General features: G+C 40.3%; 1 protein-coding gene across 4 annotated transcripts in view; it reads left to right on the top strand.

Annotated features, from left to right (window-relative positions):
- Positions 1-16,082, top strand: part of CARMIL1 (capping protein regulator and myosin 1 linker 1) — a 280,713-nt gene that overhangs the window by 161,614 nt on the left and 103,017 nt on the right. For all 4 annotated transcript variants that reach the window (XM_072945577.1, XM_015234614.3, XM_072945575.1 and 1 more), the window contains 4 exons: positions 7,081-7,184; positions 9,693-9,770; positions 9,910-9,986; positions 12,896-13,000. In XM_072945577.1, the coding sequence (XP_072801678.1) occupies positions 7,081-7,184; positions 9,693-9,770; positions 9,910-9,986; positions 12,896-13,000 (364 nt within the window). The remainder of the gene's footprint in view (positions 1-7,080; positions 7,185-9,692; positions 9,771-9,909; positions 9,987-12,895; positions 13,001-16,082) is intronic.

The following is a 16,082-nucleotide window of genomic DNA, read 5'->3' as shown; positions in this document are numbered from 1 at the left end:
GCACTTCCTTGGTCCACTTACATGTGGATATTTTTCAGTAGTAAATACTGTATAATACTACACGATCCATGGTTGGTTGAATCCCCAGAAGTGGAGGAATCGTGGCTGTAGAGAGCTGACAACAAGTTATATACAGAGTAGTTCCTGTGTTGTTCAGGGGTCCACTGTATATGTATTGTAGTACTATGACAGTTTTAAGACAAGGAAATTATATGCTTGGAATTCTGCTGTTTTGCAGTGAAATGCTTTCAGAGTAGAGAATAATTCTGACGCATACATTGCAGTCTCCAGCTTTTTAAACTCTGAGTCAGTGAACACTCACCTGGCTGCCTCCTGCCTCCTGGCTCACATTCCTAGAGGCAGCTGGTAGTGTTTGCTGTTTTGTTTTTTATTTAGCAACGTTCTTTTGTTTGTTTGTTTTTTTTGAAGTGTAATTGACGTACAACACTGCGTTAGTTCCAGGTGCACAGCATAGCGGTTTAATACTTCTATATGTTAAAAAGGGTCACCACTGTTTGCGTTTCTCTTGGTTCATCCTTGGAAGAACATCAGCAGTCCCTTCTTCCTTGTGCCTGGTTCCCCCCCTCCCGCATGCACCCCCCTGTCAGATGGACTCTCTGCTGTGCAGAAAATGGCTGGGCCTGACTGCCCTGTCACAGTCACCTCTGTAGCTCTACCCCCTCTATTTCCTGTCCTGAAAATTGCCTTTCCTTCCCCAGGTGCTTTCCTGCCTCCACTCACCCTCCTCTCATCTATCCAGTTCTGTTATTATTTTGCCACATCAGCACATCCGTAATAATATTTGAAATATCCCTTCATACCTTGTGCCTTTGTGCATTCTTCGTATTCTGCTTGAAAAGTTTTTTTTCATCTGATGTAGGGAAGACCTCAGTTTCCCCCTTCCTTCTGTGTTTCCCTTTCCTGTGTGTCTCCTTTACTATTCACACAAAACATTTCAGTCTGACACTTCCGATCACCAGATAAATGGAAGGCCCCCCTTCCCACCCCCTACCGCACACACACCAAGCAGTTCCCTGCAACGCTGGCTGGGTGTCCTACAGTTCAACTCAGTATCTACCTGGAGATGATATCAAATCCTACAGGTAAGGGCTCAGCCCCACGAGACTGCTGTGCCCCCGCCACCCTCAACCTCTTTAGACAGTCTCAAGTCAAGGTTATCAGAGGTTCCAAAGACCCACTCCTTGGGTTTGATTAATTTGCTAGAGTGGTTCACAGAACTCAGGGAAACACTTCCTTACATTTGCTAGTTTATTGAAGGATATGATAAAGGATGCAGGTGAACAGCCAGATGAAGAGATACATAGGGTGAGGTCTGGGAGGGTCCCGAGCACAAGAGCTTCAGTTCCTGTGGAGTTGGAGTGCATAACCTTCCTGGTTGGAATGTGTTAATTAACCCAGAAGCTGTCCAGAATTCATGCTGTTGGGATGTTTATGGAGGCTTCGTCACGTAGGCATGATCAATTATTAACTGCATTTCAGGCCCTCTCCCCTTTCTGAAGAAGTGTTGTGGGGTGGGGCTGAAAATTCCAAGCTTCTCATCATGGCTTGGTCTTTCTGGTGAGCAGCCCACATCCAGGAGCCCACCCAGAGTTGCCTCACTAGCACAAAAGATACTCCTAATGCTCTTATCACTTAGGAATTTATTGGATTTTTAGGACACCTGTGTCAGGGTCAGGGTCAAAGACAAATATTAGAACAAGAGATGCTTCTAGCGCTCTTATCACCTAGAAAATCACAAGGGTTTTAGAGGCTCTGTGCTGGGAACGGGCATGGGGGCAGAGACCAATATATATTTTCTATTATCTCACAAATCTCCAAATATTCTTGGAGAGCTTCAGTTTATTTTATAAAAACTTCATCTGTGATCATCTCTTCTGAGATGTCATCCTATTCCTGAGGCCTCAACAGAATCAATTACTCTTTCCTTTGTGTTACTTCTAGATCACATCTAACACTATTGTGTAAATATTGTGTCTTCCCTACTGCAAGGGGGCTCTCTTTGCTGCTTGTGTTTCTCATCTCCGTGTCTCCAGCACCTGGCACAGTGCCCAGACCATTGTGGGTGTTTAATGAAAGTTTCTTCAATTGGATAATTTGCCGCTCCTTAAATACATCACTGTCTTTTGAGGGCAGTGTGTGTAGTGATTGTCAGTTCTCCAGCAGGTTGCCCAGATTTGAATCCATCCTAACTTTTTCACTTACTATGAATATGCTGCTACAATCTCTTGGTTCCTCAATTACTTTGTAATATGGAAATATAGGTATCTACTTCATCGGAGGTGGTGGGATTAAATGGGTTAATATGAATACAGTGTAGTTTTTGGCACAAAGGGGCGTGCTACCCCTCCCCCCATCACCATCTTCCTTTTCTCCTCCTCCCCTCTGCTCCCCCTCCCCACCTCGCTGCTTCTTCTGTAATGTTTTTATGTGCTTTTGAAACCTCAGAAAACCTCACCACACCCAGCACAGTAGAACTCGGTGCTCCTTTCTTGGTGTTTCACAGCACTTGGTAAATTCCTCTATTTTAGTGTGTTTCAGTGGTGTCCTAGCCTGGGAGTTTCTGGCTGCTGAGGGCTTTGCCTCATTCATTGCAGCATCCCTGGCACCTGGCGCACTGCAAGTTCTCACTGAATGTGTCATGGATGAGTAGATGAAGCAAAGCGGTCCAAAAATGATTTTATATCCATCCAGTCATACTTTCTTTTGGCCATACAGTTATACTAAGAGTGGTCTGGAATTGGGGTTAGTTCCATACATCCTGTGGTTTTATTTGCACACATTTGTACCACACATTTAAGATTAAGGCATAAACGTAACTTTCCAAAGGGAAAGATTTCTCCAGGAGGCAGTGTTTTCTGTCCTGATGCCTGCAGTCATCTATAGATCTTAAAGCTAAATGTGGTTCCTTTATGTTTTTACTGTTATATTTCAGCACGTTGGTTTTACAAAAACCATTTTCTGAAGATTATCAGTGTATTATATATTAATGGTAAAGATTTAGAAGACACTGAAAAATATAATTAAGAAAGCAAAAATTACTTGCAATGCTAGTACCAAACCATCACAAGGCTGTCACTGTTGACAGTTTGGTACCCATCCTTCCATACTGTTTTCTGCCTGTACATAGTTTATTTACATAATGCATATGTGCAATTATAGTGTGCTTACTATCACGTAAGCTTCCCCCTAACCCCTGTAACAGTTGTGGTCTTTTGTGTCAGTAAAAACATGATCACTTTCAATGGCTTTGTGATAGTCCAGCATATGCAAATATTCCCTAATTTATTTAAATGATCTGTTGTATATTTGGATCATTTAAAATTCTTCAGTAGTGCAAAGAATGCTAACGTGACTTCTGTGTCTAATTATCAGTCATGTGTTAAGTTTCTTCTTAGGAGAAATTCCTGTGAGTAGAATTGCTAGATCAGAGTTGGCACAATTTTTTAAAAGCTGCTTCTGATATTTATTGTCAAGTTGTTCTCCATGTATTTTGTACAATTGTCTTTACACTCTCACCATCAGTGGATCATATTCTCTTTTTAAATTGTTTTTCAAGCACAGCAACAAGGGTTCTGATACTTTAATTTTAGTTTCTTCAGTTACTGCTTAGGCAACTTTTCCTACCTTGTTCCTTGGTCATTTGTATTTCTTTTGGAGGAAACTGCTAGATCCCTTCCTTTCTTACTCTTCTATTTACAGTGCTAGTTTATTTTCTTTATTCATATGAATTCTCCACACATTAAAATTTTGGTCATTTATCGTGTGTTTCACAGGTCTAAGTCTTTTTTAAGGTAGAGTTTAAAAAAAGATTATTTATTTAAATTTATTTGTTCATTACTATAAAACAAATAGAGGGATATGATGATCATTGATCCTCCTGAGGGCAAATTTGGGTTTTGAGGTACTTCAGCACCCCCCCCCCATTCACTGATGTCCCTGTCCCTCCTCGTGTGATGAGAGTGGGGAGGTTCCCCAGACAAAGCTGGGTTCCTCAGCTTCCTCCTGAGTAAGGACAGCCCGCATTCCCTACACCCTTCACAAATAAAGATCAACACTTTTATCTGTTCTCCGCAATAAAATGTGTTTGAGAATTAATATTGTTTTATAACATGTGACCCAAAGAATTTTAAGTTACCCTTTCTAAGATGTATATCTTGAAATGTTGCTTTTTTAAAAAAAATTTATTTCTTAAAGGATTCTAGTATTCTTGCAAACTGTCACAAAGGATCTGAAAGGTTTGCAGATTCAGAATAACTCAGATTAAATTGCAGTTTTAAGCTTTTGCTGAATTTGACTAACATTTATATTTTAGTTCTATGAAAACATTTATATCCATGGCTCCATAATTCAACACAGATTTTTTTTTTTTAATCTCTCCATGACATCCACACTGTCTCCAAATACCCTTTCTCTTCCTCAGATGTTAGCTAAGTGATAGTTTTCTGGATTTCTAGTAAATGTCCTGCTGGTTGCCAGATTATGTCAGTGCGGGGCCATCTGGTACCACCTTTTTCCAGCTGTAAACACTCCAATAGTAAATATGAAGAATGGTCAAAATCACTAGACAGCCAGAATCGAGACTAGCATGAAAATCTGTGTGTAGTTTTGGTTGTAAGAGCCCTGATTTTTTTCCATCCTATATTTTTGTAATTTCCTGCTATTCGTGTGCTTGTTAACACAGACCTTGTGTGGATAAGGGCTCAAGAGATGGGGGAGGAAATCCTTCATTCTGTTTCAGTAGCATGAAGCTGAGTGCATAACATGCTTCCCTCCCAGTTCTCTTCACGTGTTGGCCAACTGCCAAGTGCCCACACTTAACCATGGAGCGTTTTGCTCTCAAGACGAAATTCACCTTCTAATTTTGGAATTTATTTATTGAGTTTTGTTATACCTCACTAAGGAGATAACTTTACTGAATATTTTCTTGATGAGAGTCTGGTGTTTCCCATATGTCTTGGACTCAATTATTCCATTACAAAAATACATGGATACAGCCAATAACAGGACAAACTGAAGGAAACTGGTCATTTAAACAATCATAGATGTTACCTCCAGAAATTGACCTTTTCTGTGGGCCATTCCAAGTTCCTTTTATCTAACGTCATTAATCCACTCTCCACCTCCTTCACTGCCAAGCTCTTGTTTCCTACCTCTTTGATACAAGTACTGAACTCCCTAGGCTGTGATGGTTTAGCTCTCTGTGTCTGCCCCTGGACTGGCTTTTAGAGGGTAAGACAGTATCTAGGTAAGTCTCAGAAGCCCATACCTAATATACAGTGGGCTTTAAATAAAGATTGGTTGCAATGAATAAATATTCCTTGTATAACATTCGCTTTTCATCCTGGAGTGTATTTAGTTTCTTTCCTGATGGTCTTTGAACTTTTTGAGGGCAAAGAATGGGTCTTACTTATATATACCTCCCCAGCCCCAGCATTTTGTAAACGTGGTATGAGCAATTTAATAAATGTTAAGTTGATAGCCAAAAAATTCTTCCTTGTACTGAAGTAAAATATTCTTCCCTCTCCACCTCTGTCTTCTCTCTACAAACCCAAATGCACGCTCACCCTCGAGAAATAGCTCAGGAACCTTCACCAGACACACACTGGAGTTGGTTCTTTGTAACTCTGAAGGAGGAGGATGAGATAATAACCCCTTCAGTATCACTCCTGAAACATTCTGAACTCGCAGCAGAGAACTGCGCCAGTTTAGGGCTGTGCTCGGAACCCTCAAACCCTCAGCTGTTTTCTTTTTTTCTTGGAGTGCCTCCTTGGGTCCTGCTGCCGTGACCGGTTCTGGCCTGACCCTCATCCCTTATCCTGCCCAAGGCTCTGTCCAAGTGGGGACAAAAAAAAAAAAAAAAAAAAAACCCTGTTTCCCTTTAGGATGGTTAAGATAGTTTGGGATTTTCAAGAAGAATTTTACTGAAAAACAAAAACAAAATGATTTATAAAAGTATACCCAATTTAAAACAGCCGTATTTCCAAAATACACAATTTAGAGCCATGGACATGAAGAGCTTTGCAAAATCCCGTACTCTGTCATGTTAAGAACAACCGTAAGTGATGTGTGTACTGACCTCTTGAATCCCAGTGAGGGACCAGCCTCCTCTGGGCTTCCATTCTGAAGTGGCCTGATGAAAAGTCTACCCACCACGGGGTCCAGACTAACAGCGTCCTGAAGAGCTTACCTCTCTTTTCACAGAACAATCTCACCCTCCTCATGTGTTTATTTGTTGTTTTTTGAGGTGATATTATCAGTTTACTTCAGTTGACTTGAACTTGAGCCCTTTGTGTTATGTATACAAAAAGTGCCTAGAGTGTTAATTATTACTTTTCCCTTTGATTGCTTCTTCCATTGTGCACAGATGATTTTCTCACTCTTTGTTTTTTTTAAACATTTTTATTATTGAGTTACAGTCATTTTACAATGTGTCAAATTCCAGTGTAGACCACAATTTTTCAGTTATACATGAACATACATATGTTCATTGTCACATTTTTTTCCTCTGTGAGCTACAAGATCTTGTGTATATTTCCCTGTGCTATACAATAGAGTCTTGTTTATCTATTTCACTCTTTGTAAAAATCCATTTCAGTCTAAATTCTGGCTTGGACTGTAATACTGTAAGTAGAGGAGCACATTCCTATATTAACTTCCAGGTACTTTCAATAGACTTAAGTATCTGAATTTACATCTATGTCATTTAAATACTGTACACTGAGTCGAGAATCATCTGGCAGGATTAAGAGGAGGATAAAAATGATCAGTTCAATTGCTTGCATCATTCTAAGACTTCAAAGTGGAATCCTTTCTGGCTGCATCCTTAGAAGTGGAGCAAAATGAAGTTGATTCCATTTCTTTCTCCTACTCAGTGAGTTGGTTGTGTCTGTGACTCACCTGTTCTTCCTGAGCAGATGTCAGAAGACCTTTTGGGGGTGGTGCTTACGGTTAACCTCAGTCCTGCAAGTTGGTGGGGTAGCTGGACCATTCATAGAAACTCACAAACCTGATTTTGTTCCCTGGAGTAGCAATTGAGCCTGGATGTTCTCGATGTTGCAGGGGTGAACAGCCTTTTTCAGTCACTCAGTGCCAACCCGTTGACCGCCACCACCCTTACCCATCTGGACCTCTCAGGGAACATCCTTCGCGGAGATGACCTCTCGGTAGGTTTTCTTTGCCTTACTGCCTTCTTCAAAGAAGCTGGACTTAATCAGCCTGGATTAATTTCTAAATAGGACTTTGTAATGTACTTTCCCACACCTCCCTCATCATGACCCCTTAAAATCGTTGACTTATGAGATGATGAAGTATTTTAGAGACTTCCTTCGTTAAATGTAGTCTGTCACATAGATTTTTTTTCTTCCTCACTTAAGGTTGTTCAAGTTTAAATTCTTTTTGACAATACTTTTTCTGAAGGAATATTTTGTTTTCATTTCAAAATAGTATTGTACCTGTTAAATTTGCCTGATAAGAAAGATTGGAAACATAAAGTGAATTATTTCCTCATGGAATAATATTGTAGGAAGACTGGTAGCTTTTTTTTTTTTTAAATAGCTTGTGATTGAAAGGGGATATTGGGATGCACTTTAGTCCTATATTCCATGAATACAATAGAGAGAGGGGAGGGTTAGGAATCAGCTGGGGCCAGTCTTGAAGGTTTGAGGGTGAAGGCAAGCAGTCTCCCTTCAATTATAACAAGATTCTTCATGCAGCTGAATCAGTAATAAAAATGTTTGGCTTACTGATAGAGTGAGTTAAGGTATGATCTCATCACCACATGGGATGAATGGTCCCCTCTGGTCACCAGGGTAGAATTTAGAAGAAATACTTCCTTACCAGCAGGGCCTACAGCACATGAATTCCTTTAGAAGACTGTCATTTACATTCTGTTGCTTCATGGAACTGAAAAACACACTGAAATTTATTCTCATTTCTCTTCTGGTTTTACTTTCCTTGTAAGACAGGGAATGTTGCCACAGCCCTTACACTTGAACTCGTTTACATAATACTTGCTTCCTGCTGTGCCATGACTTTTTCAATGCGTTGTCCAGTGGTGGCTGTCACCTTCACTGATGACTCATAAATCTGCTCCTTCCCAATATGAAACAAGGAGTCCGATGAGAAACCACCAAAACGTTACAGTGACAGAATAGGGAGAAGGATATAAGAGCCTGAAGATTTAATTATAAGGCCACTGAAAGAGGGGCCTTAAAGGGTACCCAAGACAGCAAAGTAGCCGGCCAGGAGTCTTGTCCCAGCTTGTCCCTGGGGAAGGGGAAGGGGAAGGGGAATGATGAGGCTGGGCTTCCAGCCCCGGACGGGCTGAGGTTCCGGGAGTCCTTCAGCAGGTGCAGGGAGGGGCGTACTCAGCCCCGTGCCTTCTGGGAGAGGAGCCTAGCAGGGCCCGCTGGAGAAGTGTTGGCTGTAGGGTCTGGTCACCGCTCAAGGGTGATTAGAGCTCCCCCTGCTGGTGGCCAGAATAAAATCACAATGCCAGGCAAAGACAGAATCCGATTTTCACTAAGTGAGAACAAAATTATTTTTCTGAATCAGAACTTTTCAGAATATAGTACGTTCTGTGTGTCTAGTTTCTAAAGTATTTCCAGACTCATCTTTAACTCTTGAATTCCTGGCTGAAGAGGAGCTTTCTCAAACATCTATAGCAAAGCTGCTACACTTAGGAGTCTTTGCTAAGGACTAGGACATCTCAGCGTAAGCTGGTTTGTTTTTCCAAGTATCTCATGGCATCCAGTGAAGCAGAGCAGAATTTAGCTATTTGCCCTGAGCCAGGAGCTTGGACTTAGTTTGTTACTGGTGGATGCTGGCAGTTGCTACTCACACAGGACAATTTAAGAACAACAGAGTTATTAATTTTATTGTTTTGATAGCTTGCAGGGGCATGAGGGGTAGTTGAGGCATTGAGAACCCCTGGAAACAAGTGTCTTACTATAAGTGAGATGTAAAAAAAATCTAGGAGTGAGGAGGGTATAGCTCAGTGGTAGAGTGTGTGTTTAGCATGCATGAGGTCCTGGGTTCAACCCCTAGTACCTCCATTAAAAAAATACATAAGTAAATAAATAAAATAAACCCAATTAACACCCCCCCCCCAAAAAAGAATCAGAACAAAACAAAACCCTAGTAGTATTGCCTTTCTTGTTAGATTTTGAAAGTAAGGCTAGAAAAATGATTTTGTTGCACTGAAGAGAATATAGCCTGAGACCACCATCCTGTGGTTCAAATTCAAATTAGTGGCTCCTTGAGCAGTTTCAGAAGTGATTGGCATTTTGATAGGGTGACTGCAATTCAGGTAGGATTTCAGTCTTAGCAGTTAAAATTAATTAGCACCGTCCCAAAATTGTATAATGAAAATGGAGCTAATCAGGAAAACCAAGTCATATGTTAACAAAAAGGGGATCTAATAGCCAAGACTCCATTTGGCCTCTTTTTAACTTAAACATAATTTAAAATAATCTTTGGAGTTTTGCTCTCAGGGAAGGGAATGGAATGACAGGAAATTCTGCTAATCCCCTTGGGAAGAGCAGAGAATGATCCTGGGAGGATATAGGCAACTTTATTTTAAAATATTAACTGCATCGTGTGCACACAGAGACGCATGTGTGCATGTGTGTTTCTGGATCCTAATATGTTTGGTTTTTGTTTTTTATTTCAAGTCCATGTACAGTTTTTTGGCCCAGCCAAATGCCATTGCTCACCTGGATTTATCTAATACAGAATGTTCCCTGGACATGGTAATATTTTTTTTGTATTGCTTTGGGGGGTGGTCTCGGAACAGATATTTAGATGGCAAACAAGGGACTTTCTCTCCCATAAAATTTTCCCTTGGTCCTAGAAATATTTGAAAATAAGAGTGCCTCGTTTCTTTCTCAGGTCTGTCGAGCCCTCCTCCGTGGATGCCTTCAGTACTTAGCTGTGCTCAATCTCTCCAGAACTGTCTTTTCTCACCGGTATGCATCCATTCTGGCTCTCGTCTCGGAGTATCTTTCTCTCAGAGAAATTTGTAGTGAGATGAAAACAGGGCGATAAAGGGTGAACGTTGTGCGTGGAAGAAGGAGATGGTGTTAAACCATTATCTATGAATATTAGGTCTTGAAAGTTCAAGTTTTTGTTATATCTTTTTTCATTGCAGGTCATTGTTCACATCAATAACTCCAGCCTACCTGTATGAATTACATAGTAATGTGCTATTCTTCCTACGTGGACAGGCATTCTCTTAATATCTTTCAAAACCCTTCTAGAGGGGTCTATAGGTGTTTCTCAGTAAAGCCCTTTGAAGTAAGTATCAACTGTCTCCGGGAAACAGAGTAGCAGTCATCCCAAAGCTGACGCGTTTTAATTTGTAGAAGTGGAGGACCAGCCTAAGTACCTCACTCCTACCTTCCTGATTTAGAATTGTTTGTGAAGTCAGGCAGTAGATTAAAAGCAACAAGTATTCACACACACGCAGCAATGTAGAATGGGAGAATGCAGAAGAATTATGAGAAGGACGTGGGTTGTGTAAGTGTGGAGTTCGGGGACCATCTAATGCTCAACCCTTAGCATTCGTAATTATTACTGCAAGTCATAAACGATGTTTTAGTCATTATATGCTCTTTAATAACATGGAGGATTGTTTAATATTATAAACATCTCCTTTTTTTAATTGGTTAACTTTTTAAAAGCTTTACATATTCAGAGAGTAAGAGTCACTTGTTTGGAAAATTCAGATTTCAGCAGGCTTTATTCTACAATTATGCCTCATAAGTGAGTTATTCTATATTTTAAAGTACTCGTGATGTAAATCTTTACAGTAGCAAAAATATGCTATGGATACCTCAATAGGATTTGACCAGAGAGTGCCTAATGTAGGAGATACAGTGGTGGGAGAAATTGAGTGTTTTCTAAGATACTTTATTTGGAAGGCCCTAGAGGGTATTACGTTGACCACCAGTCAGTTCATGTACTGGAAGGTAGCTTATGAAGCCGTGCTTTGGTGGAGCTAGAATTGACTAAGGAACTGGGTTAGAAATGATATCATAGACTATGTGGATTTTTATCTCATTAGCTCTTTTGAGTTCGTAATACTGTGAATTCTGTTATGACTGATCTTCAGTTGAGCTATTAAACTTACGGAGCAGAATTGTGCTAACAAATTGCCTTGTCTTCCAAATGGAAGATTGTGATTAAACTGTTCAATACCCAGGACCTTACCTAGATATAATCATAGAAAGCCCTTCGTAATTATGTCAAAACTGCTACATTTACACTGAGCTGTGGATTGTTAGCCAGGCTATTCATACTTTTGTTCACAGACCATTTCTAAGTGTAGCAGTTAGGAGAGGTCATGTTGTTCCAGTAACAAATGATCCCCCCAACTCACCACCCTCTCCATAGCTTCCAGCAACAAGATTTTGTGACATGTCGCTTATGGGCTGGCCACATCAGCTTCATTCTGGGAGGCAGAGCAATCTCTAGAATGTTGACAGTCGCATAGCAGAGGAGAAAGAATCAGGGTAGCGCACATGCTGGTAGGTCAGACTTCTCTCTGAAAGTCACGAACATCGTTTCTACTCACAGCCTGTTGGCTAAATGGACTTGTGTGGCCAGGCCTGCTGTCGGTGAGATGAAGTATCACCCTCCCTCGGAAAGGGGCGGTGAATTACCGGGGAACATTGGAACGCTGGGCACCAAGACAAAGTAGCAGGAAGAAAACTATATTCAAAGAATAATTTAACCACATTTGCTCATCAGAAAATGAACAGGCGGATACAAGCAGATATCATTCTACTATATGGAACCAGGGTTGTTTGAAACATCTAATATATATTCTACCAGAATTCTCTTTCCTCTTAAATTTATTTTTCATCCTCTCAAATAGAGATTCTGGTTGCTGAGCTGTTTCTTCTCAAATAGCCTGAAATTGTCTCATTTTAAAAATACTGACAGGTTGCCTAGACCTCTGTACGTAAAATATTGTTGAATATTCTGTGCGTGGGCTAGATGGCTTGGGTAGCCTCTGCCCTGAGATTCTGTGGCTCCCTCCACAGACTATGAATAACTGTATTAAATGAGTGTTTACTATACATCAGGCTAAGTACTTTAATTACTCCCAACAGTTCTGCCTGTTAGAATAAAACAAACAAAGCATTCGTATTCTAGTTTTGACCCAGGAATCTTGTTTTCCTTAAACCCCTGTAGAGTGGTACTGACTCTGCCTTCTTGTAGAGTTGTGTGATTTGATCCACTTACTTCCCACTGCAATAGCAAAGGACATATTTGGAGGTTATAGCCATTTCCTTTTGAAGTTTTGTCTGCATTCTAATATTTGGCCTGAAATAATTAGATGTGTGCTTTGGATACAAGAGCTGAACAGGATATTTGTCATCCAGATTTCATACCAGTCAGACTTGACAGCAGGTCACAATCTTGTTGCATCTGAGACATGCTACACCTAGAAATATTGCTCAATGCAGAAGGCCACCCTCAGCAATCCAATGCCACCCAGCGGGATGGCTCTTTAAATTGGTGAGAAAGGTATATTGTCTTTAATTTCTTATTTCTTAAAAATCTACACATGGAGTTTCCTGAAGATCAGGAGGTAGAAAGCAAATTTCTTGGCTACAAGAATAGGAATAAAATGTTTAAAGGACTTCATGAGATTTCTTCACTTCTCTTACATCATTCCTTTAAGTATATTGAATTTGTTTATTTAACTCAGACATCTTCTTTTTACCTGTAAATTTCTGCTGAAGATATAACCGATTGATGGATTATTTCACAGGGTCTGAATAAGCAATGAATGATTTTGCCAGTTTGGAAGTGGGATGCTGAAATGGAGGTTTAACTGCCAGTATGCCTCTCCTGTTTTATTTTTCAGGAAAGGAAAAGAAGTACCCCCATCTTTCAAGCAGTTTTTTAGTAGTTCTCTGGCTCTGATGCACATCAACCTTTCAGGCACAAAACTGTCTCCCGAGCCCTTAAAGTGAGTGGTTAATTCATTTTCGCCAGTGCTTTTAAAGTTCAGTTTGTTGTTATGAATGTGCTTTGGGGAAGGGGAAAAGGCATACAATTCTAAAACAGACAAGGCAGATGAAAATGCCTTTTTACTTTGGGACACAAAAAGAAATCAGATTCTTTTTGAGTACATTGTGCACTATTGGTATTATTGCATCTTCTATGAAAAAATAATCTTTCTTGGTTTGTGACCTTGGCAGTGCTCATTGATCTATGAAAGTTGTGCTCCCAGGTACCATTGCCTTTCTATTGACCTCTGTTTAGTTCTTTTTGGGTATGAACTTGTGTGTGTGTGTTTTAAAATCTATTAGTTCTAAATATTTCTATTAGCAGTGTTAATCAAACTCTGTACACACGTGTGTGTGCACTAGAACCATTTTTTTTCGGTGCTTTGGTTTCTGAATTACCTAGATATCTATCTGTTTGGTATTTTTACTTGGCAGCCAACTTATGTTGCAGGTTAAGATCCCCAGTGTAGGTGTAGTGGTGAGGTTGAGCTTTTAATTTTTTTAAATTAAAAAAAATTTTGGGAGGGGATTAGGTTTATTGATTGATTGATTGTACTAGGGGATGAACCCAGGACCTCATGCATGCTAAGCACATGCTCTATCTACCACTGAGCTCTGCCTTCCCCCACAAAGCTGAACTTCTTAGAATAATTTGTTATCCTGGAATTTCTGTTCACCATTGTCAGAAGTAATCAAAAGGGCTATAGAATCTAATTCTCTCTGAGTCAAAAACTCATTTTCGAGTAGTTATGAATATGTACATTGTCAGGTATGTTCAAATGTATGCAGATTTCTCTTTCCCCAGCTGACATTAAATGTAAATCAGCTTTAATTTTTCCCTTGTAATTTGTATGAAATGTTAAAATCAATGTCTGCTATTCGTTTTACTGGAGAATTAATCATCTAATTTGTAAATTGCCTTTTCTTTTTTCTTTTTGAGAGGTGTGAAATTCTTGATTACAGTATTCCACAAAGTACCATATCACTAAAACCATCGATGCCTTTAAGAATATGGATTCAGCTAAGTGCTAAAAACGAACAAACAAAAAAACTTGATGTTATAACAAGCCTTTTAAAAAACAACAACACTGAATCTGTATATTAGAGATCTCTAAATGTAACAGCTGCACATAGTTTGTATGGACATTAATAAAGCTATCAGAATCAGTATTCTGAAGGGGATCCGTTATAATTTAACCACACTCATTTACTTATTCATTCATTCAGCTGGTACTCATTGAGCATTTACAATGGGCTGGATACCAGGAGTGCAGTGAGAAAGCAAAACCAGACTTGATCTTTGCCCTCATAGTGTATCAGCGGGAGATTAGAATATTCAAAGTAGTTTTAGTGATAGGTACGTGGTATTCTAAGACTTTGAATACTGTGGATTCCTGTAAAATACAGTGTAGTTCCTCATTCATTTAGTGCAGTTGATTTTATAGAGTAATGCTCACCACAATGTTGGATTTACTGTACTTTATTATAGATACAGACTTGTAAATATTTATACTTAAAAGTTATTTTGTTGGTGTTAAATCTTGTGACCTGTTGTAATTTATGTGACTGTTTGATAATGTTAAATCAGTACAGGCAGACCTCAGAGAGTTTCCCAGTTTGGTTCCAGACCACTACAATAAAGTGAATATTGTAATAAAGCAAGTCACACAAAATTTTTGGTTTCCCGGTGCATATAAAAGTTAGGTATACACTGCAGTGTAGTTTATTAAGTGTGCAATAGCATTATGTCCAGAAAAATGTATATATCTTAAATGAAAAACACTTTATTGCTAAAACAAAAGTAAGTTAGCCATCAGCTGAGCCTTCAGCAAGTCTTGATCTTTTTTGCTGGTGGAGGATTTGAAATATTGCGAGAATTACCCACATATGACTTGGAGACATGAAGTGAGCAAATGCTGTTGAAAAAATGGCATCAAAAGACTCGCTCGCTGATACATGTATGTTCATGTATCATGCTTCATGACTGAAGCATCGTGCTGTACACCAGAAATTGACACAACATTGTAAACTGACTAGACTCAAAAAAAAAAAAAACAGACTTGCTCGATCCAGGAAGGCCACAAACCTTCAGTTTGTTTAAAAAAAAAAAAGCAATATCTGGGAAGTGTAAGAAGAAGAGGTATGCGTATAGTCTCTTCAGGTCTGTGGTTACTCAGTAAAAATTTTAATGTGAGGAAAAAAGCTTCGTGGCTGAAGATTCTGTAAACAGAGTTCCATGTGTGCATTTAATGTGATTCCGTAATGTGAAAAGATATAACAAACAGAGGTGCTTGGGTTTACCTGTGAGGGGGTGAGGGCCGGACGGGACTGGGAAAGCGCTGCCCTGAGTGAGATGCAGAACCGGGTGCTAATGCACAAACCGTCGCCCGCAGTGTTGACAACAGCAGCGGGAAGGTGTCATTGTCCCTGTTTTATGGCTGAGGAAATGGAAGCTCAAAGATAAGTAATTTGTCAAAAGTCCCTGTCGCAGGTTGGATTTTCTGGGAAGCCAACTTGGAGATGGAGCTTAGCACGTGGGACACTTATGAGGAAGGGCTCTTGGAATCCTGCCTCCGGAGTGGGAGGCAGGAGGACAGCAGGGTAGGACAGAGGGGAAGTTGAACTGGGGCCATGATGGTGAAGGGGTCAGTGGACCCAATGGGAGCTTGGTAGCTGGAGTGGCCCTTCACAGAGCTGCCCTGAGTTGGGGGCAGGAGGCTGGGCCTTTGTATCCCTGTGTTGACCAGACCTTGGATACAGGCTGCCCCTGAAAGCTGATGTAACCTTGGACGAGGCATTTTTCTTCAGCTGAGACCGTTCCAAAAGGGGACTGATGGCCACGGGGACTCTGGGAGGTGCACTGCAGCCTCCACCTCTGTCAGCAGGGGACACTGGCTCAGCCTTGTTCCTAAACCCACGTCGCATCCCAATGCACCCAGAGGGCCAGAGGGAGACCCTCAATTTTAGAGAGTTGAGGATCAGTAGCTTTAAGAGAATAAGCTAACGAAATGCAACTTCTTTTGAGAGTAACACTAAGTATTT

Source organism: Vicugna pacos, chromosome 20 (genome assembly GCF_048564905.1).
Source record: "Vicugna pacos chromosome 20, VicPac4, whole genome shotgun sequence".
Classification (NCBI taxonomy): domain Eukaryota; kingdom Metazoa; phylum Chordata; class Mammalia; order Artiodactyla; family Camelidae; genus Vicugna; species Vicugna pacos.
This window is presented reverse-complemented; position numbering and strand designations above follow the sequence as displayed.